We start from the raw sequence: 26,421 nt of genomic DNA on the forward strand, positions 1-26,421 counted from the left end.
AGATGAGGGGTCGGGGGAGGGCACTAGTTCAAATGAGCTCTGGGTATTCTGTTCACATCCTAGGACTGGTGTGCTACATCATTCACATTCACCCCCTACACACACATACACTTCTTTGATCTCTCCCCCCCCCCCACTTACTGCATCAGCAAGAAAAGATGTGCTTTAGCCCCAAGTATGAGAAAGTGAGAGGACTTTTCTTACTTTCTTCCAACCCATAAGTAGATTCCTCCAACTCTTTCCTAGAGCAGTGCTCGGATCCCTGTGTTCAAGCTGTTCCAGACAAGGAAAATGTGTTGTAAAGCGTTGTGTGACAGTTCTATCACATATGAACACCTATACTGACATACACGTCTCGTCACTGAGGAAGTCTGACTCACAGACACAAACACAGCAATCGTTTAACTCCTTGAGCATGGGGCCTAGCCCCTGAGAGATTGTTCACACCAGTCCAGATCTATGAAAAAGTTGTTCTCAATAGAAGTAGATTCAAAGGGAGAGAAAAAGACCAGCCCCAGAGGTAGAGATAAACAGGAAAATAGACCATCAGGAAGAAGGCAGATTTGGGGCCTCCTCACAACTAACATCCTCTCCAGTGCATGAGGCTGAGTCTTCTGTCTTGACATCCAGCATTTCTTTGTAATGACGTCTGAAGAAACCAAACTATGAAAGGAAGTCAAGGAGAAATGTAGGGTAAGAGAGCAGGAAGATGCTAAAGGAGAGGAAGGGGAGGGAACTGCACTAGCTTAGTGTGTCATCAGAATGTTCACTGAGACCTACTGTGTGTCATGCATGGTACAATAGTTATACCCTCAATCCCTAAAAAGAGAAAAGCAGAACTTCCATAGACAGGCAGGTTTCCTTGACTGAGTTGCTGTCACGTTTCAGCCCATCTTTGAAGTTTGTTTTGCCACAGCTGAGGACCAAACTCAAGGCCTTGCATTTGCCAGGCAACTGCTCTTCCACTTAGCTAAATCCTCAACACAGTAATTCTTATTTGCCCCTTCAAAAAAGAGAAATCGATTCAGAGAGAAATCAAGTAACTTGCTGAGCATTAAGTTGGAAGTAAAAGAGGCAAATACATGCTTTAGCCAGCTTCAGTGGCTCACGCCTATAATCTTAGCTACTTAGGAAGCTGAGGACTAAGGATCAGGGTGTGAAGCCAATGTGGGCAGAAAAGTCTGTGAGACTCTTATCTCCAGTGAGCCACCACAAAGCCGGAAATGGCTCAAGTGGAAGTATCCAGGCTCTGAGTTTAAGTGCCAGCACTGGCAGAAAATGAAAACTGGGGGTACTTCAGCCTGCCTGACATCATAGATGGTGTCCTCCGCCTCTCCTCTCCTGCTTGTGGCAGGGCTGGGGTTGGGAGTGGGCTAAAACACTCACCTTGTACAGGGCAGCTGTGATGAGGGCCAGTAGCAGCAGCCCACCCACGGAGCTGCCCACCATGAGGAACATGGGATGGTAGACCTTAACTTCTTCTAGCACTGTCTCCATCTGAGTTGAAAGCCAAAAACATCAGACCTCTTGACAGCTCAGCTTCCCCAAGTGCCCAGCCTTTAGGCCCCTCCCTTCCTCTCCTTCCAGGGCCTGCTCCAGGGCTGAGATGCAAAAGCATTCATCCATATAGGGACAACTGTCCTGCCAGGTGCCCGCCTCCCACCTCCTACCTCTGGGTCTGAGAATCCCCCAATCAGCACCACACAGCAGGAGCCCCTCTCCAGCCTGGGCATTGCCCACCACAGAGGCACTAACTACCTGGGCCTTCAAAAACGCCTCCTGTCCTGGGAGCTGGGAATACACAGACGTGTCAAACGTGATCTCAGCCACCGACATGACCAACACCTTCTTCTGCAATGTCTGCCAAGGGGGGAGAGGGGAGCTGGGGAACTGGATGTTGGGGGACCAAGCAGGGAGCTCCAGGACCGTCCTGACTTGAGGATGGTCCTGCATGGATCAGGGCCGAGGTGTACACACCTGGCTGACCCAGTCAAAGCTGAGGTTGCCCTGCAGGACAAAGTCCAGCTCCTCCTGGATGCCGAAGGAAGGGATGTCACAACGGAACGTCACACACTCCGCAATGGAGCAGTCCTGGAGACAGAGAAGCCATGGTGGACCAGAGGGAGGATCTGGCACAGAACAATAAAGGCTGCCGATTCCAGTAGGGAAACTGGTGAACAATCACAAGATGATTGCGTAATGCTGAAAATCCAGAAGGTTTTTTTTGTTTTGTTTTGTCGGTTGTGAGGCTTGAACCCAGGGCCTGGATGCTGTCTCTGAAGCTTTTTCACTCAAAGCTAGCACTCTACCACTTTGAGCTACAGTGCCACTTGCAGTTTTCTGGTGGTTCATTGGAGATTAAGAGTCTCACAGGCTTTCCTGTCCAAGCTGGCTTCCAACCATGATCCTTAGATCTCAACCTCCTGAGTAGCTAGGATTACAAGCATGAGCCACCAGTGCCTGGCCTCCCCTGCCCCACATCCCCACCCCTCCGAATGTCCTAATGTGGCCTGGGTCCTTGGGGTCATTCTTACGAGTACAGAATTTGTTGCAATCTGAGTCAAGAAGTCAGGATGTTGAGGAAGTTGCCTCTCTGACACACAGGGGAGACTCTGGGGAGAGAGAGGGAGCGGGGAGAGAGATAGATTGAGGGTGGGGGGGGAGAGATAGACAAGCAGAGAACAATTCTTAACTACACAAGAATACCCAAGCCCCTGACAGGAGTCAGGGCAGCACCACAGGATGAGATGCTGGATCGGGGGAAGGAGCAGACACCTGTGCAGGGGCCTTCACAGCCACTTCCCAGACAGCCACACTGTTCAGCAGGACGGGAACCCGGAAGGTGACGCTGATGGCCAGATCTCGCTGGCTCAAGTTAGTCACCTGCAGACCATCAAGACCAACCATGACTGCCATCCCCAGCCCAATCCCAAGCCTCTCTTCTTTCCTACCCACGGGCCTCTGTCTCCAGCTTGACTTGAGGCAGACATGAATAATCCCTAGCCTCTTACACGATATCCATGTTTGGCCTCTTTCCTGCTCTTCTTATCCAGAGATGAAAAATTGAAATACTTAGTGGAGTCTTCCTGCCTAGAGAGAAGGCGAGTTGGTAAAAAATAATCCTGAGACCATCTCCAGTGAGGGCTTCACCTATGTCCCAAGGAAATAGCAGTGGTCCCCCAATACTTTAGCACCTTCCCCCCTCCCACCCCTAGTGGAACGATCAGCTCTTCAAGACATACCTACTCCTCCCTCTTCTCTACCCCTGGGTCTTTGCTTGATCTCTTTTGTCTGCCTGAACTGTCCCTACTCCACTTCTAGGAATTTTCACTCAAAGGCCCAGCTTAAACCTTATTTCTAATCGTGTTTAGATATTTTCCTATAGGGCCTGTCTCTCCAGTCGCCTGCCTTGGCCCGGGGCTCTTAGGAACCTTCCGCAGCAGTTTCTCACACTTCTTCCTTCCTCCATGCTTTCCTCCCCCTCTGTTCCATAACAGACCATAATAGCCTGTCAGGCACAAGATCCACAGTTCTGAGTGCAGAGAAGAGCCTCCATCTCAATCTAGTAGCTTTGCATTCATATATTCCTGCTGAGCCCAGGGGAAAAGGTTGGACACATGTTAAAAGAAGCCTAAAGTTTTAAGGAAGGGGAGGAAGGACATGTATACTGTGACAGGCATGTGTGCGCATGCGCACATGCATGCACACATGCGTGCATGTGTGCACATGTGTGTGTGTGTGTGTGTGTGTGTGTGTGTGTGTCCCACCAGCAGACCAGAGAAGCAGCAATAATTATATAGTTCCATCAGAGCATGGTGTAAAATATCTAGCTAGTTGTGCCTGTAAGCAATCCCATGGGAGGAAACAGGGACGGTTTTGATACTATTATAGTTTGGACATGGTTTGAGTTTGTTCTCCAAGGAGTGGTGTGATGGGAGCTTGGCTGTTTGGTGTGGTGATGTTGGGAGGTGGTGGGACCTTTAAAAGGTGGAGCCTAGTGAGAAACTGCAAGGCCAGCCCCGCCCCTTGCTCCTCCAGCTTCCTGTCTCCCTGTGTGATCTCACTCTCTGATGGCACTTATTCCCACCACTATGTTGTCCTCTATCATAAGATAATGTCACCAAGGGGGGCTCTGGAAAGATTCTGCACTATGACTCCTGTCTCCAAAACCATGAACTACATGAGCCTCTTTTCTTCATAAGCTTCCTGCCTCAGGTCCTTCATTACAGTAAAACAAACTTGAGTTCACTGTCTAGCATCAGAAGAGCAAGGTGGGCCTGGAGGAAGATCAGAGACCCCAAGGGGTGGGCCAGGATGAAGCACCTGCTGATCACTGTGTACACCGTGTATTTCACAGGGAGCTCCAGCTGGAAGGAGGTATTATTGGTTGCAGGCTTATTGTTCTTGCTGGAAAAGAAGAGAAGAGGGAATGTTCAGGAGACCCATGCTGCAGGCATTAGATGGGAGAGTGAGCAACACATCACAGCTGGCCCATGCTCACCTGCTTGCATTGGCCCTCACAAGCAATCTGTCTCCCAGAGTGGCCTCATAAGAGACGTCAAATGTGATTTTAAAGGTGCCCTGAGAGAAGAAAGAGAAAGAGTGGGGATAGGGAAGGTCTTAAAGGAGTGAGAGAAGGGATGGGTTGGGACAAGGGAGAAGAGTGAGGACTTGGGCAGCACTGACCTTAGCACCTTCTCGAAAGATGGGGTGGTTGATGTTACAGCTGCTGCTCCTCAGGCTCTCATTCTGGGTGGGCTTTTCCTCACATGCCAGGCGCAATGGGCGATGATGAGGTTCCTTCTGATAAAGGAGGTTATAAAAAGGTTATCTGCATGTTTATCTAAGAGCTGTGGCAAGCCTATAATTGAAGCTGATCAGGAGGCTGAGATCTGAGGATCAAGGTTCAAAACCAGTCCAGGTAGATACATCTGCAAGACTCTTAACCAGCCAAAAAGCCAGAACTAGAAGCGTGGTTCCAGTGGTGGAGATCCAGCCATGAGTAAAAAAGCCAAGGGGAGCCCCAGGCCCTGAATTCAAGCCCCAGTATTCACACACACACACACACACACACACCACCACCACCACCACCACCACCACCACCATGACTCAAAAGCTGGGCACTGGTAGGTAGCTCATAGCTCATGCCTGTAATCCTAGCTATTCAGGAGGCTGAAATCTGAGGATCACAGTTCACCAGCCAAGACAGGAAAGTCCACGAGCTTCTTATCTCAAATTAACCACCAGAAAACTGGAAGCAGCACTGTGTCTCAAAGTGGTAGAACGAAAAAGCTCAGGGACAGCACACAGGCCCTGAGTTCAAGACCCACAACTGACCCCACCCTCCATTTTTAAAAATAATAAAATAGAAATGAATAAAATAAAAATAAGAGTTGAAAGCAGAGCAGTAGGAGAGAGGAAGATTTTCATTAAATGGTTCTGGGAAAACTGAACTATATCACAAAGAAAAAAGAGAACAAGAAAAAAGAGAGAGAAAGAGATTGGATCCCTACCTCACTCTGTACAGTATGAAGTATTGCCTGGTGGATTTATAGGAAGAAGAGAGACCAAATTAACATGTGTACTTTTCTTTTTTGGGGGGGAGTTCCGGTCGTGGGGCCTGAACTCTGGGCCTGGGCGCTGTCCCTCAGCTCTTCAGCTCAAGGCTAGCGCTCTACCACTTGAGCCACAGCGCCACTTCTGGCTTTTTTCTTATGTGGTGCTGAGGAATCGAACCCAGGGCCTCAAGCATGCAAAGCAAGTGCTCTACCACTAAGCCACCTTCCCAGCCCCACATGTGTACTTTTTTGTCTCTGGTCAGCTTTGAGACTCTGCCAGCAAGAAGGTGAGGACCAGATGCAGACCCTTGACCTTGTACCTCCAAAATAGTGAGCCAAAGTAAACCTTCTTTCTTCCTAACTCTCTCAGTCAGTGGTATTCTGGTAACAGTAAATGCACCAATACAAGGCCTGGAGCCAATTAAAGCCCAAAGTGTTTGTTTACCTGTATTCCTGATGCCCGCCGATAGGCCAGCCCTGCTGGGTAGTAGAAAGTGATCACTGTTTCATAAGAATCCTCTCCTTCATTCCACACAGTCACCGTGAGGCTGAGCTCGGGGAAGCTCCCCACTATCAGAGTCTGCAGGCTGAGGGGAAGCACAGGACAGGCAGTATGATGTCACTGGACACTGAGTGACGTCATGCTGCCTCTGGATCAAGAGCAGGATGACAGGAGCTCTGAACCCTGTGCTGACATTTGACAATGGTCAAAACCATTGAGCCAGCTGGCTCACGCCTGTAATCCTAGCTACTCAGGAGGCTGAGATCTGAGGATCACAGTTTGAAGTCAGCTTGGAAAGGAAGCATCCCCCCTCTCCCCCCCCCCCCCCCCCCAGCTGTGAGACTCACCAAAAAAAAAGCTGATGTAGAGCTCCGGCTCAAGTGGTAGAGCACTAGCCTTGAGCAGAAAAGAAGCTCAGAGACAGTGCCCAGGCCCTGAGTCCAAGCCAGCACACACGTGCACACATACACACACAATCATGCTAGAAGGCCAAGGAGAGTCACACACAGTCTCATCCTTTGTGAATGAGGGACCCCACATCTGGATATGAAAGAAGAGAGAGTTATTACCCTGAGAAGCTGAAGTTGACCCTCAGGTCGCCTTCACAGAGGTGGTCTTGGCCACAGGTCTTCTCAAAAGGTAGCTGCAGCAAAACAGATGCGATCTTCTCATCCCAGCTCTCCATCTTTCTCCCCTCCCCTCCTTAAGAGCATGTATCCCCATGGCTGATCCCCGAGACTCTGCACCCAGCACTCAGCTAGAAACTGGCCATGCATGAGGTGAGAGTTGCAGGTTGGAAGAGAAAAGATAGATAAGACACCGGAGGCAGCGACTGGAAGGATGGAAGTTCAAGGCTAGCCCAAGCAAAAACGTTAGTGAGACTCCCTTCTCAACAAGCAAGCCAGCCAGATGTGGTGGTGGTTACCTATCATCTCAGCTCCAGGGGTGGGGAGATATAGGTAAGAAACAGCCTGAGACTGGATGTGGGGCAAAAGCAAAACTCTATTGGAACAATGAAGCAAAAAGGCCTGGTGGTGTGGCTCAAGTGGATAGAGCATTTGGCTAGCAAGGATGAGGCTCTGAATTCTCACTCCAGTAGGTAAGATCCTTAGCTTCAAATAGAATAAAGTTGAGTCATGCCAAATCTAGTTCCTAGCGGAACAATAGGTAGCAGATGCAATGAAACTCCAGGATTGGACAGAGCTTTGGCCTGAGTGGCAATTTGGAGAAACATGACCACTACAGGTGAATTAGATGTGACTGTTGTACCACAAATATAGATGAAGACAAGCCAAGATACCCCCTTCCTGTAGAAGCTCAGAGGTAGGCCTGAGGAAAGTATGGAAGGATCTAGAACGTGAGGTAGAGGCTTTATGTTGGGGAAAGTGAGCAGAGATGGAGGTGGGCAAGGTTCCAAGCTAGGCTGGGTCTTGGTTGCCAGGCAACCGGGATTGATGATGGGCTCTTAAGCCCCTGGGGACCCAATAGAAGGGTTCACATCTGTGGGACATCATTGAAAGACTTACAGAAGCAGTGAAGAGGTCTTGTGAGTCCATAGCCAGCACAGGGCGAAGATTCCAGAATGAGCTAGGTTCTTCCAACAGGGAGAAGTTAAGGTGCAAGATGATGGGGCTCCCTGCATCCTCCACACAGTCCTGGGGGGACAATAGGTTTCCCTGAACACATTAACCTTATTCTCCATTTCCAGACCATCTCCTCTACCACACACCCAAACTATGTGGCCAGGGTTTTCTCCTTTCTGCCCCCACCTCATCCCCCCCCAGCTTTCCTCTCTCCAGCCCCCGGATTTTCACTCTGCCCACTTCACCTGGCAGAGAACAGGGAGCAGGGATTCTACAAGCTAGCCTCCGTTTCCTCCACTCTCTCCCCTTTCCCAAAACCCAAAGTCCTCACTAGCAGAAGCAGCTTCACACTTTCACAGTGATTCCCAAGCCCCAGGATCTTCCTCCGACTCAAAGTCCAGTTCTTGGTCTCATGAAAAATGGCACGAGGAATCAGACGGCCTGGATCCAATGCCAGATCATATCTGATAGAGCTCTGGATAGCATCTATGGTAGAAGGAGGAATGCAAAGTAGGAAGGTAGAGTGAATCTAGAATGCTGTTTGCTTTAATTTGATCATATAAAGCTGATGGCTCACACCTGTAATCTCATCTACTCAGAAGGCTGAGATATGAGGATCTCAAAGTCTGAACAGGAAATTCTCTCTCTCTCTCTCTCTCTCTCTCTCTCTCTCTCTCTCTCTCTCTCTCTCTCTCTCTCTTTTGGTCAGTCATGGGGCTTGAATTCTGGGCCAGGGCACTGTCACTCAGCTCTTCAGCTCAACGCAAGCACTCTACCACTTGAGCCAGAGAGCTACTTCCAGTTTTCTGGTGGTTAATTGGAGATACGAGTCTCATGGACTTTCCTGCCTGGGCTGGCTTTGAACCGGGATCCTCAGATCTCAACCTCCTGAGTATCTAGGATTTCAGGCATGAGCCACCAGCACACAGCTCTGTAAGACCCTTCTCTCCAATTAACCACCAGAAAAACAGGAAGTAGAGCTGTGGCTCAAAATGGTAGTGCACTAGCCTTGAGCAAAATAGCTCAAGGACAGTGCCCAGGTCCTGAGTTCAAACCTCATGACAAACAAAAGTTGTTAAGTCTCACTTGATCATGCAATAAAGATTTGCTATGCACATCCAAAGAGCTAGGATCTACACTGTTGGGAATACACGTGGAGAAGATAGAAAAATGTGTCCCTTGTTCCCTGCCCTCAGGAACTTGCAGGGTAAGCAGGTGTCAATGGCTCACCCTTGTAATCCTAGCTACTCAAGAGGCTGAGATCTGAGGATTGAGGTTCAAAGCAGTCTGGGCAGGAAAGCCTTACCTCCAATTAAATGTCAAGAAATCTGGAAGTGAAACAGTGACTCAAGTGGTAGAGCATTAGCCTTGAACAAAACAGTCCAGGGAAAGCACTTAGGCCCTTAGTTCAAGCCCCAGTTACAGGGTAGGGTCTTCTAGGAATGCTAATGCAGTCTTGGCCAACTAGGATGAGGAGGAAGAATAGGAAGAGGAGAACATTTCAGACTGGAGAGATCAAGAACAGGGAGACTAGCATACATGCAGAAATATATCAAGGGAGGGAGAAAGAAGATATCCAGAGGTCAAAGTGCAGATGCACTGTGGGAAAGGGTTTGGGTCGTTCCAAATGTAAGGGGAGCCATTTAGTAAAGGAGCAGGCAAGGAGTCTAGATTTGCATTGTAGAGCCACAGTTCCCCTGTGGACACAGAGTGGGAGGTATAAGAAGAGACAGAGGAGCCGGGCACCAGTGGCTCATGCCTGTAATCCTAGGCTGAAATCTGAGGATCGAGGCTCAAAGCCAGCCCGGGCAGGAAATTCTGAGACTCTTATCTCCAATAAACCACTCAGAAAACCAGAAGTGGGGCTGTGGCTCAAGGATAGAGTACTAGCTTTGAGCTGAAGAGATGAGGGACAGCACCCAGGCCCAGAGTTCAAGTCCCACAGCCCACCAAAAAAAAAAAAAAAAAAAGGAGAGGAGAACCACTCAGCATCTCCTCTCTCTCTCTCTCTGTGTCTCTCTCTTTCTACTTTCTTTCTCCCCCAACCTCTTTTGCTTGAACTCGGGGCCTGGGCACTGTCCCTACATTTTTCTGCTCAAGGCTGGCACTTTGCCACTTTTATAGCTCCACTTCTGTCATTTTTGCTGGTTAATTAGAGGTAAGACTCTCATGGACTTTCCTGCCCAGGCTAGCTTTGAAGGGAGATAGTCAGATCACAGCCTCCTGAGTAGCTAGGATGACAGGCAGGAGCCACTAGGGCCGGGCTGAATCCCTTTTCTTTGGTGGAGGTTGGAGGGCAGGTGCTGTGTTGGAGGAAGACTGTGGCTGGGGCAGGAGAAGTGGGGTCCACTCTTTCTTGAGGATGGACTTGGAGGGGTCCTCTCAAGAGGTGAGGTCCAGCCTCAGGGAGGGAACTCACCTAAGTGGTCAAATGAGCCCTTGTGGATAGTGAGACAAATCGTAACCTCCCCAGCTTCCAGAGAGGGGAACATCTCTTCCCAGCACTGATACACAGCCTTCGCCACCTCCACAGGGGCAAACTGCATGGATACCCCGACTTTCAGCACGGGTAGACTCCTGAAGGATATAGACAGAGGCTGTGGAAGGCCACTGGGAGTACAAGGGTGGGCAGAGCGCTGGTGAGGCAGACAGGAGGCCGGCAAGGGTGGAGTGTGGGGAAATGTCACCTGAGCAGCACGGCGTGTCCTTGGGCCCCAACGGCCAGGTCCACCAGTCCATCTTGGTTGAGGTCCTGACCTCCACTTAGTGACTGCCCAAAATACTGGAGCTTGGAGGAGAACTGGGAGCCAGGGATCCTCTGGCCAGAGAGGGTAAGAAATGTGGAAGTCAGGACCATAATGCATTGAGAAGAAAGGTTTGAAAAGAGGTTGCAGGGAATGCAGGTATGGATAGAGACATTGGGAAAGAGCCATGGGGTACAAGAAAGTCAGAGAAACAGCAGGGGAACTTCGGGGGGACCCTCCCATCCACCTCATGGTCCCACTCCCCATGACACAGTAGATTAATAAAGAAAGAAAAGCCAGGTACTAGTGGTTCATTCAGCAATCCTAGCTACTCAGGAGGTTGAGATCTGAGGATCTCAGCTCAAAGACAGCTGAATAGAAAAGTCAGAAGGACTCTTATCTTCAATCATCCAGCAAAGAATTGGAAGTGGAACTGTGTCTCATATGGTAGAGCCTTGAACAAAAAAGCCAAGTGAGAGCAGGAAGTCCTGATTCAAGACCCATTGCCATCAGAAGGGAGGAAAGCAGGAAGGAAGGAAGGAAGGAAGGAAGGCAAGAAGGAAGGGAGGAAGGAAGGAAGGAAGGAAGGAAGGAAGGAAGGAAGGAAGGAAGGAAGGAAGGAAGGAAGGGAGGGAGGGAGGGAGGGAGGGAGGGAGGGAGGGAGGGAGGAAGGAAGGGAGGGAGGGAGGAAGGGAGGGAGGGAGGGGGGAGGAAGGGAGGGAAGGAACAATGATAGGAATATAATAGAGTCACTTGTTCATTTGCTGGGCTTGCTTGCTCATAAGTATTTTAGGATCAGAGCACTTGCTATGGTGGTTTTCACACACAGCCTATGCATCCAGTTTGATCAGTTCTATGTCTCATAATAAGGAATGAGCTGAACGAGGCAAAGTCAGTCTCTGGCACATGTCTAATCATGGCTGCCACAGCCAGGGATGAAATGTGGGGTCTGACCTCTCTACATCAACTCTTTACCCACTTCTTTAATGTGCACAAAACATTCAAGGACCTTTGGAACCAAAGGAGAAAGCAGAAGCTTTGTGCCTATCCGAGTCTGGGGAAATTTCCGGAAATAAAGTACAGGAGGCTGCGTTCAGTGACAGGGTAAGAGCTGCAGATAGGGCCTTACCTGGCTGTGTACAGGGCCCAAGTCCAGGCCGGAGGTCCCGTGAAATATGTAGACGGCACCCCGGTTCTCCTGCTCTCCTGGAGCTCCAATGGCCACGTCTGTCAGCTTGTCCCCGTTCACGTCCCCCAGCACTGTCAGGGCCGCCCCAAAGCGGCCCCAGGGATGGCCCTGCTCCCCATGGAGAACAGACCCACACCGCCACCGAGCCCTCTGCACAATGAAACCAGTGTCAGCACAACCCAGGCCCTCCCCCCCTCCAGCCCCCACCCTGCCCGGGCCCCATGTGCCACTCACCCCCCTGGGCATGGGGCACACGGACACCTGGCCCCCTCGCGTCTGCTCATAGTAATGCGGGGCCCCAATGAGGATCAGGTCGGTGTTGCCATCTCTGCTGACGTCCAAGGAGCACAGGGAGGCCCCAAAGTAGGAGCCAATCTGGAGGGCAGAGCCTGAGCTCACCTGCGTGACCACCCCCCCCCAGCCTCTCCCTCATGAGCCCCAAACCCCATCCCCTTCTCTACCCAGCCACATCCCCCCCTTGAGGTCCACCCCCCCATCTCACCCACACCCACCTGGGTCCCGGGGACCTCAGCATTTGGCCGCCATTGCCCCACTTCCTGGGTGAACATGACAACCTTCCCCGTGTGCTGGTGCCGAGGGGCCCCCATGACCAGACTCCGTGTCCCCTTCCACAGGGCCAGCTCCATGGAGTAACCTGAGGGGACCGGGCCTCAGCTCCAAGGCGTCTCCCCCACTTCCCAGCAGCCCCCCCTCCCCCCGGGGCCTTCCTCACCTAGGTAGGAGTCTCTCATGTCCACACTCTTCTGAGACTTGCTGATGAAGGTGGGGGCCCCACTAGGGGGGTACAGGAAGGCGCCCCCAGACCAGCCAAAGCTCCCCACAGCTCCCAGAACCGGTCCATCCTGGGAGGAAAGGATTCTAGAACTGAGCCCAAACCCAAGCCTGTCCCCAACAGGCCAGGTCTCCAGCATCTCTCATGATTGTGTGATTGTGTGTGTTGTGTGTTTTCATTCAAGGAGATGTTCTACCATTTGAGCCACAGGCCCACTTGTGGCTTTTGCTGGTTAATTGGAGCTGTGAGTCTCATGGGCTTTCCTGCTTTGGCTGGCTTTGAACCTCGAGCCTCAGAGCTCAGCCTCCCAAGTAGCTGGGATTACAGGTGTGAGTCACCAGCACCCAGCACCTCTCATCATGTTGACTTTTCTTTTCTCTAGGCTTCATTCTTCCTCCAAACCTTGACTCTTAGCATCCCTGGGTGCATCCTGGGTCCATCCTCTCTCCCCCTCTCCTCTGCACCCTGCCTGTCCTGCTGGCATCTCTTCTGCCTTTTCCTTCCTGGAAACTATGGGCTTCCTCAAACCCACAAGAAAGGGCAGCAATGATGGAAGAACATGGCTCAGTTCCTACCATGACATCTAGACTTCAGCCCAACCTCCCATTGCCCCCTTCTGCACTTGGTGCCGCTCTGGAAGGAAGGGTCAACTTCAAAGTCACCCCTCTGTGAGGCGACTCCCCACCATCCTCAGAGAGGCATACTTATTTATTTTCTCCTATGCACGCTTTGTTTGTTGCTCTATTTGATTGCATAGAACTTAGAAATAAGCAAAGGAAAGAGAGAGTGACCAAGACAGAGAAAGAGAGGGAGATTCAGACAGAGACAGGAAGGATGGAAGGAAGGAAGGAAGGAAGGAAGGAAGGAAGGAAGGAAGGAAGGAAGGAAGGAAGGAAGGAAGGAAGGAAGGAAGGAAGGAAGGAAGAAAGGAAGGAAGGAAGGAAGGAAGGAAGGAAGGAAGGAAGGAAGGGAGGGAGGGAGAGAGGGAGGGAGGGGGGGAGGGAGGGAGGGAGGGAGGGAAAGGAAGGAAGGAAATCTCTGGTAAATAGCCAAGGGTCCATGATCTAACTTCAGTGATCAATTCATGTCTAGCGTGCCTCACTCCTTCCGATTCTTCAGTTATTTTGAAGCAAATCACTCTGGATATCTTGAGCCTCCATCTGCTTTAAGCCCAGCCTTGTCATCTGTCTAAACGGTGTGACCCAGACCCTTCCACTGCCCAGCCCTCTCCTTCCTCTGATCCCACCATGCCAGCCCTTCTTTATCTTTAGCATAGTAACCTTATTTCTGCCTCAGGATCTTTGCATTTGCTTTCTCCTCTATTTAGAGCAAATCTTTCCTTAGATTCCCCTTCCCCCTTTTCCTGGCTCCTTCTCATCATCTAGCCATATATATTCCAACACTCAATACACTCTGAATTTCTACTGTTTATGGCCTCCATCCACTAGAACACATATTCCATGAGAGAGGAGCCCGAGTCTTCTCTATTCTACCCCCCACCCCAGCACCTAAAATCCCACCTGGTACGTCTCCCTAATCAGACAAGGAAGGGGGACCCAACTCCATCTCCTGGCCTGGTGGTCATGCACTCACCGCTGTGAATACTGAGCTGAAGCCTTCTTGAGACATCTCGTGGTGAAAGTTGCTGCTCCTTCTCGACCTGGTTCCTGTGAGGAAACTGATCAGTTAGGCTCTCCAGCGCCAGGAGACCCTGAAGGCACAGAGTAGAGAGAAAACACAGGGGACAGGGCAGGTTCTGAGGAATGATGTTTGGGTGACTTTTGAAAAAGATGGACTAAGCTGGACACTGGTGGCTCATGCCTGTGATCTTAACACCTCAGGAGGCTGAGATCTAAAGATGGTGGTTTGAAACCAGCCAGGGCAGAAAGTCGGTGTGAGACTCTTATTTCCCAAGGAACCACCAAAAAGCTGGAAGTGGAGATGTGGCTCAAGTGGTAGGATGCTAGCCACAAGTAGAAAAAGGTAACTGACAATGTCTAGGCCCTGAGTTCAAGCCCCAGGACCACCTACCTCAAAATAAAATAAAATAAGTGAAAATAAAGCAAAGCAAAGAAAAAGAATGGACTGTCAGAGCTCCAGGGGACAATTGGATAGAGATCCTTTAAAAGGTAATCCTGCTGGGCGTTGGTGGCTCACGCCTCTAATGCTAGCTACTCAGGAGTCTGAGATCTGAGGATTGTGGTTCAAAGCCAGCCTGGGCAGGAAGGTCTATCAGACTCTTATTTCCAATAAACCACCAGAAAACCAGAAGTGGCTCTGTGGCTCAAGCAGTAGAGCGCTCGCCTTGAGCTGAAGAGCGCAGAGACAGAGCCCAGGCCCAGAGTTCAAGCCGCAGGACCTACAAAAAAAAAAAGGTAATCCTTCCCATTTACCCTCTACTGCAAAGATCTTCTCCTGTAGCTGCTTCTGGATGCTTCTGAGTGCCGAGAAGTTGCCCACTTTGATCACATGGTCCTGAGGGGGTGCTGAGCTGATGGTGTCCAGCTCCTGCCGGGCACTGGGATCCTGGAAGGCGTCCCCCACCTGCAGTAGAAAGATGGCCGAGGGAGAAAGATGGCCCAGTCCCTCACCGGCCTAGGTGTGAGCCAAGTCAGGAAGAGCCATGAGGAAGAGGCCCATACCCCGATGGCGTAGCGGGTAATGCCCGCTTCCTCTGCCTGGGGAATGACATCATGGTAGTCCAGAGGGTCTCTGTACTTCTGTCCATCTGTGATGACAATGAGGATCTTCTTGGCACTTTCACGAGCCCCATTCTTGCTGTGAAATAACTCCTTCCTGCCAGGGGAGAAAGGGAAAGGATGCCACTCAGATACAATGCACTCTGCAAGGCCTTCGTTGCCATCGCTGGGAACTCCCCTGAGAAGTCAGGACGTTCTGCTACCAGGATGGGCCAGACTCTATCAGCCCCATAAAGAAAATGATTGAGTCTGAGAGCTGGGGGGGGGGGGGGCTCAGGGGTGGAATACCTGCCTGGCAAGCATAAGATCTTGAGTTTTAAAAACAGAAGGAGGAAGAAAAAGGAGGGGAGAAGGGGAGGGAAGAGGAGAAGGAAGAGGAAGAGAAGGAAGGAAGAAAAAGGAGGGGGAAGGGGAGAGGAAGAAAGAGGAGGAGGAGGAAGAAAAAGGAGGGTAAGGGGGAGAGGGGGAGGGAAGAGAAGGAAGAGGAAGAGAAGGAAGGAAAAAAAGGAGGGGGAAGGTGGGAGGGGGAAGGGGAGAAGAAGGAAGAGGAGGAGGAGAAGGAGGAGGAGGAGGAGGAGCAATAGGAGGAAGAGGAGGAGGAGGATGAAAAGAAAATGGTTCCACCATCTTCAGTTACTGAGACACAGGCCCAGCCATCCCCGCTGAGCCCTGCTAGCCAGCTCTTCACAGATTCCAGACAGATGGATCAAGGACTCAGTGTCCTGCCCTGGAGACCCAGTGTCTTGTGTAAGAACAGCAGGGCTCACCAGTCCCACCCTGGGACTATGCAAAAATGACAACAGTTGTTTAAACTACTAAATTTGGCAAGGGAGTGTTAAGCAACAGGAGATAATTGAACCAAATGGTATCCAGTTATTTGGAAGATTAGACACTATGTGTCTGTGGCAGGCTTCCAGGAGAGCATTAATTAAATGATAGCTGTAACAATGGGCTACAACGTATCAGTATGTTCATCTAGCCCTATAAACTCCAACACACATACTAACAACATAATAAATACAACACTAATGTGTGTGTGCAAGGCTAGCCCTCTACTACTTGAGCCATAGCTCCACTTCCAGCTTTTTGGTGGTCAACTGGAGATCAGAGTCTCACAGACCTTCCTTCCCAGGCTGGTTTTGAACCATGATCCTCAGATCTCAGCCTCCCAAGTAGCTAGGATTACAGGTATAAGCTACCAACACCGAGTACAAATATAATACTGGAAGCTTTCTAACTGCCCAATATGAAAGACCTTCCCCACCCTCCTCCTTAGCCCTCATCTTTTATTTCCCTTTTTTTTTTTTTTGATGGTATTGTGATTTGAACTCAGAGTCATGTGCTTGCTGGGCAACTGCTTCACCACTTGAGCCACACTTTCAGCCCCTTCCCCCTTTTTTTGTTTTGTTTTGTTTTTCAGATAAGGTCTCAGGCAAAAAGGGGGAGGTCAGCATCAGACCATAGCCCTCCCATGTCTAGATCCATGTAGCTGGGATTCCAGGCATGCTATACCACACTCAGCCCCTTTAAGCATTCTCCTGCCTCCCTGAGAAGGGGGTGGGGGAAGAAGAAGGTGGAGCAGTGGTATGAGAGGAGGAGAACTTACACCACTTTGAGGATGCCCGTGGCTGTGAACGTCAGGCCACTCAACTGTGCAATGGGGTCCACCAGGCTCTGAGGGCTCAAGCTGGTGCGGAATTTCGTGAAGGTGAAGTGGGTCTTCAGGATGTTGGAGTACTGCATCAGAGAGAACTGGAAGGGCCAAGAGGGAGGGCCTGGCACTCGACAGGGTTTTGTGTTTGTTTTTGCAAGCTGCTGAGCAAGTGCCAGTCCTTTTTGCTTTCATTATTTTTCACACAAGATCTCACTTTTTTTGCCTGGGCTAGCCCAGACTGCAATCCTATTTCTGTTTTCCCACTTAGCTGGGATGACAGGTACATGCCATCAGGCCTAACTTTTGATTGGGAGAAACAAGCATCTTTGAAACTGTTTTTGTCCAGACTGGCATTGAACTTGGATCCTCCTAATCTCACCCTCCTAGTGAACTAGGATTACAGGCAGGAACCATCCTGTCTAGCTTTTGAAAGTGTACTACTACTACAACTTTTATTATTTTTTTTGGTCCGGTCATGGGGCCTGAACTCTGGGCCTGGGCGCTGTCCCTCAGCTCTTCAGCTCAACGCTAGCGCTCTACCACTTGAGCCACAGCGCGCACTTCCGGCTTTTTTTTTTCTGCTTATGTGGTGCTGAGGAATTGAGCCCATGACCTCATGCATGCAAGGCAAGCACTCTACCACTGAGCCACCTTCTCAGCCCCTTATTATTATAATTATAATTATAATTATTATTATTATTGCTACTATTATTCAGGACTAGGGAACAAACCAAGGGTCTGTGCAACATGAAATCAAGTTGTGTCACTTCCTTACTTCCCAAGAATTTGCATACGCATATGCGTTAGTTGCTGGAAAATAATAAGGTAAATGTCCTGAATTTGCAAAAGTAAAAGGGAGGACAATAAACATGTGAAGGAGCAAAAGGGGTGAAGAAATAATAAAGGCAATAAAGGGGGTGAATATAATCATGTTATGTGTATACATGAGTGACATGGGTTTGATCGTAATAAGTTACTTTGTAAAATTGATACACAGTAATAAAAATGCATCTTTTTTTCTGCTCAAGGCTGGTGCTCTATCACTTGAGCCACAGCTCCACTTCCAGCTCTTTTCCTGATTAACTAGAGACGAGTCTCACAGATGTTCCTGCTTGGGCCAATTTTTTTCTTTAGGTTTTTTGTTTTGTTTTGCTGTCCAAGACTGGGACTCAAACTCAGTACCTGACACTTTTCACTCATTTGTGAGTGCTTTACCACCTGAACCATGCCTCCAACCTCCTGTGCTGGTTTCAACCCTCAATCCTCAGATTGCAGCCTCCTAAGTGGCTAGGACTATAGATGTGAGCCTCAACTCCCAGCAACAGTTTTGTTTGTTATTGTTGTTGTTGTTGTTTATTAGTCATGGGGCCTGAACTCTGGGCCTGGGCACTGTCTTTCAGCTCTTCAGCTCAAGGCTAGTGCTCTACCACTTGAGCCACAGCACCACTTCCGGCTTTTTCTGCTTATGTGGTGCTGAGGAATCAAACCCATGGCCTCATGCATGCAAGGCGAGCACTCTACCACTGAGCCACCTTCCCAACCCCCAGTTTTTTTTTAAAGTCCCTATTATATAGAAAATATGAAGAAACATAATATGCCTCATCTGGCAGAGTAGTTGCCTAGCAAGAGTGAAGCCCTGAGTTCAAATCCTGGACTTGCCACCCACACAACAAAAAGAAAGAAATCATTCACTTGACTGAGTTACTCTGAGACTTCATAGCAAAATTAATTTAAAATCCTTTCAATGTTTTCAAACAGCAGGTGACATATGGAGACACAAGAAATGCCTTGTGAGAAGCTCCTAGGTCAGGGGTCAGACTGGCCCCACCCTGCGCCCCGCCCTGAGCTCTCAACTTTGAGCTCCAGCCTATCATGGGCCAAGCCCCTCCCACGTCTGCCCCACTCCCAAGCCTTGAGCCTGGCACTCACCATGGTGCTGGTACCCTGGAACTGGTCCATCACAGCTCTGACAAAGTCTTTCATCTGGCTAAAGTCACTGGGCTCTATGCTGCCAGAGCCATCGATCAGGAAGACAATGTCCATCTCGTTGTGTGGACAGTCTGCAGTGGAGGGTGAAGGCGATGGGGACGCATGGATGGCAGCCTGGAGGTGTCATTCGCCTCCAGTGCTCTGAGGAACTCCCACTCTCCCCCATGTCCCGGAACAAGAAAGGAGGAAGTAGAGGACGAGGCCAAATGGGCTCCCAGCTCATTCTGTCAACGAATACTTAAGAAACTAACTGTTACAGGGTTCAGAGAGCTCACAGGAGACAGTTTAACAAAGTGCTTGACTTAGAACAGTTCTGCCACTCACTGGTTGGTGAATTTGGGCAAGAGATTTAATTTCTCCAGGCTTCAGGTTTCCCTTGTGTAAAATGAAGGCAGTAGGGCCTACTGCATTGGATTGTTGCAAGGATCAAACTAGTAATGTGTAAACCAGGCCCTGGTAACTCAGGCCTGTAATCCTAACTACTCAGGAGGTTGAGATCTGAGGATCCAAGTTCTAAGTCAGTTTGTACAGGAAAGTCTATGAGACTCTGATCTTCAGCTCAACAGCGAAAAGGTGAAATTGGAGCGTTGACTTAAGTGGGAGAAAGCAATAGCCTTGAGCAAAAAAAAGCTTAGGAACAGCACCTAGGCCTGAGTTCAAGCCCCATGACCACCACCAACCACAGCAGCAACAGGAATAGCAAAAACCATGGCCTAAATCAAACCTACATAAATCCCCTTTTGGTACTGGGTGTAAACTCAGGCCTAATACCTGCTCAGCTTGCCTGCTTGCTTGGCTGGTGCTCTACCATGTGAACCACACCTCCAGCACAACTTTTCTTTTGTGATAAAGGTGATATACAGAAGGGGTACAGTTACATAGGTCAGGTAATGAGTATATTTCTTTCTGGATAATGTCACCCCTTCCCTCAATCTCGCCCAGTTCTTCCCACCCACAAGTTGTACAGTTCATTTTCAATATAATGTCCAGTGAGTAACACTGCTGCATTTGTTCACCCTTTGTCCCTCCATTTCTGTGCCCTTCCCCTTCCCCTCCCAAAGACAGATGAATGAACAAAAATGACACAAAGAAAGGAAAACAAACAAAAGCAAAAACAAAGCTCTTGTTTCCATTTCCTGGAGTTCATTTCCCAACATGACTTTTTATTGGTTATTTTGGAGACCAAGTCTTGAGGATTTTCCTGCCTGGACTGGGCCCTGAACCACAGTCAGTCCTAGGTCCGAGCCTCCTGAGTAGCTAGAATTATAGGCATGAGCCACTGGCACCTGCATCCCTTAGTGAACACTTTTCCTGCTGTATCATGAAATCACCACCCTCCTCCATCAGCCCACGTGTGTGGCAAGTCCTCTCACAACGTCTATTCTCATTCCCTGTTCTTTTTGTTACATCCAGTGGGCTTCCAACAGCATGGAGCTGAGTATTTTTTTAAAAGGACTAAGACAAGTAGGCAAGGTTGGCTCAAGCTCCGGATGCTGTGTCTATCAATGGGCCCTGGTCTCTCTGAGCTTCAGTTTCCTCATCTGATGGATGGAATCATCCTTCCCACCCCACAGCAACACCAGGAGGCTGCAATGAGGTGAAGGCCACCAGGCACCTAGCAGTTCCCGGTGCTTAGCTTATGTTCAGAGCACCCAATTTTTCCAACCTGTCCCCATACCTGCATCACCTGATTCACCTGATTCACACTCCTAGGTTCACTTCACATTGTCAGTTGCAGAGAAGACGTTTACTAGCTCATGTCTGAATGTCATATCACCTGCCTTGTCAAGACAGATACCTCACACTGGACATTGATTCTCCCAAGAACCCTGGGCCTTCCTGCTTTCTCCTCCTCTATTCTCTCTATTTGCTGTAGACACTCTGCAGTCATGATAAAGTCTGGGGATATTTCTTCTGCTACTCCCACTTTGACTAAGAGCCCTTTCTGCCTGGTTTCATAGTCTCTCTGGTCTAAGGCATTGTTCTTGGTCAGCATCCTGTGGAGTCCCTAGCATGTCCTTTTCTTTTAACTGTATTTTTGTTTATCTTTTCTTTTTGTGGTACTGGGGATTGAACCCAGGATGTTGCAGCCTGCCAGCGTCTCTTTTTATGACCCCTCACACCTAGTACATGGGATCCCCTTACAGCCAGCACACGAGCAGTTTGTCTGCAGCTTCTCTGTCCAAATTCACACCCCTCAGCTGGAAGTTCAGTCATAAGAACCAGCCCGTGTCACTTGACAGGCAAGGCTCTAAGCACTTTATATACATTCCATCCTTTCATCTCTTTGACCATTACAATTATGAATCCCCATTTTACTAATGAAAAAACCATTGCCCATGGACAAGGAGCACTTGAACTTGAGCACCCCCATTATGCAGAGTGCCTCTGAGTGATGCCACTGCAGCGACCCCAGGCCAAATTTTCAATGGAAGGCATCAACACTGAGGTAACTGGGCATCACAATTTGCCACTCCATGAAAGGTGAGAGAGTTAGCCCAGAGCTTGGCTGTTGAGCTGTTGGGAATGGTCTCCTTGTCCATTCAGCCTTCTTTCTCCAGGTCCACGCCATCGAAGGCTGAATTTCCTCAAAAGCTCATGAAGTATCCTTATGAGTGTTGGCAACTGTGAGACCCTCATGCCCCTCTCTCCCCTAAACTATTACCCAGGCTCTTCTCTGCCCAACAAGACATTCATCCTTCAGCTAGCAGAGAGCTCTGGCCTCCTCACCAGGCCAGACCATGCAGGGCCTGAGGTCTGGCTGAAGCTGCATAACCACAACCAGTACTCCAGGAAGGGAACAAGAACCAAAGTGATGAAAAGAAGGCTAGTGTGCGTTCCCTAGAGAGTCTCTGTCTCCCAGGGACCTACCTGGGAGCGCATCTGGAAATGTCCTGGTGATCTGCAAGCGGGAGTTCAGCAGGAGACAAGAGCCTTTTGCATATGTGTTCTCCTCACAAGTTCTATGCACCGTTGGGCCACAGGCCTGGGAACAGAGCAAGGGAGGAGGGGCAGTGCATCTCCTCCTCCTCCCCCAGGCCTATTCCAGCCCCTGCTGTGCCCTAAATATCCCTCGTGTAACCCAGGCAACTCACCAGCACCTGGGATTGGTCAATGGAAGTGGCCAAGGAAAAACCCAAGGACATGTTCACGAACCCTGGGGGTACTGAGAGAGGGTAGATACACACGCTTGCACTCAATGGCACAACCACCTTGCAGGGCAGCGGGGGAGAGTCTTGCTGGTAGCTGTGGGGGGGGGGGGAATCTGGGACAGCAAAGGAACCCAAGACCTAGACCACATTACTCACTCTGCAGCAAGATGGGTTGGCACGTGCCAGTGGCTGGCACACAGTCGTACAACTGTCCCGTTTGGTTGACCGCCATCACCTGCAAGGGAGCTCCCACCACCAATCTGGAGAAACAATTGTGACACACAGATGAAGGGGGGCTGGGAATATGGCTGCTTTGGGGCTAAGGTTTTTTTCTCATCTTGCAATAAGGAAGCAAGACAAAGGAAGTGCTGGCCTTCCTGTTCAAGGCTAGAATTTCACCCGCATGTGCCAAGGACCATACTGGGCTTTGATTTCCAGCATAGGTACATAAATGTATATGTTAGGGTTTATCAAACTTCTGGTCTTTTGAAAAAAATCTTTACTCTCCAAATAGGTATATTTGAAACCATAATTGACACTGCCTATTCATGGGTATGCATGTGGTGTTTCTGAGATGCTGTCATTCTGAACCACCAGGAAACATTCACCTGAAGTTAAACGGAACTATTTCCTGCAGCTGTGCAACTCCTCAGGTTACCTGCCAAGATGCCACCCCTTCTGAAGGGCAGGGACAAGACCTCCCTTTCAAGGCTGGGTCTTCCCTATGGTTTTGTGGTCCTTCCTGGGATCTTTAATGATATGTGGTAATGTCAGGGACCTCAAAAGAGACAGGGAAAGACTTCTCAGCCTGGCTATCTTTCCCCCAGGACACCTCTTGGGGTACCACCAGTAGCTCCCTCGCCACAGACCCTACAGGGGTAAGTGAAGGAACAAGCATGGGCCTACCGAGATCCACCAAACTGCACCACGGTCTGCCCAAAGCTGGCTTCATCATCTCTGAACACTATGGGTTCCTTCACATCCAGGTTAAATCCATGACAAGAAGCCAGGGCTGCAAAATAAAGAAATGAGAGTTGGAGGTGATTTGAGAAACTCCATCCTTTCTGGTCCCTGGCTTTTTGGTCCTCTAGCTTGGGTTCTCATCTGCCTGGGACAGCCAAGCCCTCTCCTGCCACTGTACTTAATGATGTTCCCATCCATCTTCTTCCCCCCAAAACAATCAGACACCTCACTACTGAATTCCATCTTACCTTCAGAAAGAAACTAACACCAATGATCTTCAAACTATTCCATAAAACACAAAAGGAAAGAAAACTACCAAACTCATTCTGTGTAGCCAGTATTATCATAATATCAAAACCAGGTAAGCACATAACAACAACAACAAAAAATGAAGAAAAAAAAGCATGGGGGGAGGAACTCCCAATAATTTTCTCCCAATACTTGGACAATAGATTCAGTAATATATTAACAATATCTTACACTCTGATGAGCTTCCTTCCAGGAATGCAAGGATAGTTCAACATACAAAAGTCAATAAATGTAACACATAGCCAAGCACTTGTGGCTCACGCCTGTAATTCTAGCTACTCAGGAGGCTGAGAGCTGAGGATTGAGGTTCAAAGCTAGCCTGGACAGAAAAATCCGTGAGACTCTTCTCTCCAATAAACCACTCACAAAACTGGAAATGGCACTGTGGCTCAAGTGGGAGAGCACTAGCCTTGAGCTGAAGAGCTGAGGGACATCACCCAGGCCCAGAGTTTATTGGAGAGAAGAGTCTCACGGACTTTTCTCCAGTGAATAAAGACAAGGGCATCTGCTCTCTCCACTCTTATTCAAAAGTGCTAGAATTCCTAGCTAAAGCACTAAGGCAAGAAAAATAAACACAATAGACACACCAAGCAAAAGTAGCTCTTGTCTGTAATCCTAGCTACTCAGGAAGCTGAGATCTGAGGATTGGAGTTCAAAGCCAGCCCAGGCAGAAAAAATCCATGAGATTTTTTTTTCCAATTAACCACCAGAAAACCAAAACTAGAGCTGTGGCTCAATGTGGTAGTGTGTTAGCCTAGAGCAAAGGAGCTCAGGGACAGCACCCACACCCTGAGTTCAAGCCCCATGACTGACAAAAAAAGAGAGAGAATTCAAATCAAAACTACACTGAGATTTTATCTAATCCAAGTCAGAATGGCCATCATCAAGAAAACAAATAATAAGCAAGGTGCAGTGGCTCACACCTGTAATCCTAGCTGCTCAGGAGGCTGAGATCTAAGGATCATGGTTTGAAGTCAGCCTGGACAGGAAAGTCCGTGAAACTCTCATCTCCAATAAATACTCAGAAAAAAAAAAAAAAAAAAAAAAGCCAGAAGTGGTGTTCTGACTGAACTGGTAGAGTGCTAGCCATGAACACAAAGAGGCTCAGGTACAGCGCTCAGACCCTGATTTCAAGCCCAGGACTGGCAGAAAGAAAAAGAAAAAGAAATACAAATGCTGGTGAGAATATGGGGAAGGAATCCTCAAACAAAGAGGACAATGGCGGAGAATCTGCAATTAACTGTTTTCAATTATGGATGTCCTCATTTCCTCTTTTTTTTCTTTATGCCAGTCCTAGAGCTTGAAATCAGGGGCTGGGCACTGTCCTTGAGCTTTTTCACTCAAGACTAGCACGCTACCACTTGAGCTCCATTTCTGGCTTTTTGATGGTTAATTGGAGATAAGAGTTTCACAGACTTTCCTGCCCAGGTTGGCTTTGAACTACAATCCTCAGATCTCAGCCTCCTGAGTATCTAGGGATGACAGGTATGAGCCACCAGCACCCAGCACAATCTGATTCTTAAGTGATACATGAATATGGTCTTGACAGAATTTTCAGATTCTGGACTATTCTCTGGATCACAATGGGGGTGCTTTACCTAGCGGGGATAAATCACAGCCCAGAAAGGGGTATCTAACTTTTCTCCCTCCTTGGTTGGAATGTATAGTCTTTCCCTCCTAGGGAGTTGCCTGAGCCCATTTCTCACACACACAGCACCCACACCAGGGCCTCTGTGAAAAGAGGGAGAGAAGCCCTGGAAAACCCTGGCATTTGGAGAAACAGTTCATCCCCACAGAGCCCATCTCCCCTCACCTGTGTTTGGGTCACAGCACCCCAAATTTCCAAGCCATTCTTCATCTCAAGCCAGACTCTGCCTTCAGCTGCTCCTGAGACTCCCAACAGCTAACCCATCAGACAGAGCCCCCTCCCCCCTCCACACACACATTCCCCCCAGCTTCTTCCCAGCCCTGGAATTCCACTCACCGCCCAGGAGGACCATAACTCCCAAGGGTAAGGCCATCATGGAGTAGCACATTGGAGGGAAGTGGAGGGGTGCTTAGGCTCCCCGGGGCTGGGGGTAGGAGGGTAAAATAATGACTCACCAGGCAGGAGGCGGGGCTCAGTGAGGAAGAAGGCTTGGGTAAATCAGAACACGCTGGAGGTTGGGCACCAGTAGTTCATGCCTATGATCCTAGCTACTCAGGAGGCTGAAATTTGAGGATCAAGGTTCAAAGCCAGTCCTGGCAGGAAAATCCATGAGACTCTTATCTTCAATTAACCAGGAAAGCCTGGAAGTGGAGGTGTGCTTCAAGTGGTAGAACAGCAGCCTTGAGCAGGAAAACAACAACAACAACAACTAATGGACAGCACCCACGCCCTGAGTTCAAGCCCCAGGACCAGCAAAAAAAAAAAAAAAAAAAAGTTTTCCTAGTGGGGTGCTCGTGATTCACACCTGTATCCTAGCTAGTCAGGAGGCTGAGATCTGAAGATTGCAGTTCAAAGCCAGCCCAGGCAGGAAAGTCCGTGAAACTCTTTTCTCCAATAAACCACCAGAAAACCAGAAGTGGCGCTGTAGCTCAAGTGGTAGAGTGCTCACCTTGAGCTGAAGAGCTGAGGGATAGTGCTCAGGCCCAGAGTTCAAGCCGCATGACCGCCAAAAAAAAAAGTTTTCCGAACAGTGTTAAAATTTAATGGATTACAAAAATTAATTTGGATAAACCAATGATGCTCTTGAAGGGAATTCAGCCCAGGGTAGAATTTGAGGCTCCTCTTAGAGGCTTCATGTAGGCAAATGAGCAGCAACCTTCATTCTCTGTACAGGAGGCATGTGGCCAACCATTCTGTGCCTCTGTGAACTTCTCTCTGGGTTTGGAACCACAAAGTCTTTATTTTTTTTAATGCCGGGCCTGAGGATTGAATGCAGTTCTTGGGTGCTGACCCTGAGCTTTTTTTGTTTAAGGTTAGCATTCCACTCTGGCTCTGTGTGTGTGTGTGTGTGTGTGTGTGTGTGTGTGTGTGTGTGCTTAATTAGAGATAAAAGTCGTAAGATCTTTCTTGCCCAGGCTAACTTCAAACCATGATTCTCAGATCTCAGCTTCCTGAGTAACTAGGATTACAGGCGTGAGCCACCAGCATTCAGCAACAAGGTAATTTAAAAAATTCTCTTCAGGGCTGGGAGAGTGGCTCAGTGGTAGAGCGCTTGCCTTGCACGCCTGAGGCCCTGGGTTCGATTCCTCAGCACCACATAAGCAAAAAGAAAAAAGCCGGAAGTGGCGCTGTGGCTCA

General features: G+C 49.2%; 1 protein-coding gene across 3 annotated transcripts; it reads right to left on the reverse strand.

Annotated features, from left to right (window-relative positions):
• Nucleotides 1–406: 406 nt before the first annotated feature.
• LOC122096283 (integrin alpha-D-like) lies at nucleotides 407–25,149 on the reverse strand. 3 transcript variants are annotated; one of them, XM_042666798.1, is made up of 30 exons: nucleotides 25,120–25,149; nucleotides 22,770–22,875; nucleotides 22,020–22,123; nucleotides 21,807–21,877; nucleotides 21,583–21,697; nucleotides 18,652–18,782; nucleotides 16,675–16,820; nucleotides 15,012–15,165; nucleotides 14,763–14,913; nucleotides 13,963–14,036; nucleotides 12,310–12,439; nucleotides 12,089–12,231; nucleotides 11,811–11,951; nucleotides 11,517–11,726; nucleotides 10,331–10,461; nucleotides 10,063–10,220; nucleotides 7,975–8,129; nucleotides 7,587–7,715; nucleotides 6,630–6,703; nucleotides 6,004–6,145; nucleotides 4,687–4,800; nucleotides 4,502–4,581; nucleotides 4,324–4,407; nucleotides 3,012–3,090; nucleotides 2,776–2,883; nucleotides 2,535–2,612; nucleotides 1,978–2,091; nucleotides 1,759–1,860; nucleotides 1,387–1,497; nucleotides 407–663 (listed from the first exon to the last, which is right to left on the reverse strand). In XM_042666798.1, the coding sequence occupies exons 1-30, from the start codon at nucleotides 25,133–25,135 to the stop codon at nucleotides 547–549; spliced, it is 3,468 nt and encodes a 1,155-aa protein (XP_042522732.1). In that variant the 5' UTR covers nucleotides 25,136–25,149; the 3' UTR covers nucleotides 407–546. The 3 variants fall into 3 exon arrangements, with proteins under 3 accessions (XP_042522732.1, XP_042522731.1, XP_042522734.1); XM_042666797.1 differs by having other exon boundaries at nucleotides 4,687–4,803; XM_042666800.1 differs by lacking the exons at nucleotides 21,583–21,697; nucleotides 21,807–21,877; nucleotides 22,020–22,123; nucleotides 22,770–22,875; nucleotides 25,120–25,149 and adding an exon at nucleotides 24,059–24,081 and having other exon boundaries at nucleotides 4,687–4,803.
• Nucleotides 25,150–26,421: the final 1,272 nt, after the last annotated feature.

The sequence above is a fragment of the Dipodomys spectabilis genome, unplaced genomic scaffold, assembly GCF_019054845.1.
Source record: "Dipodomys spectabilis isolate Male_0828 unplaced genomic scaffold, ASM1905484v1 ptg000366l, whole genome shotgun sequence".
NCBI classification, from domain to species: Eukaryota; Metazoa; Chordata; class Mammalia; order Rodentia; family Heteromyidae; genus Dipodomys; species Dipodomys spectabilis.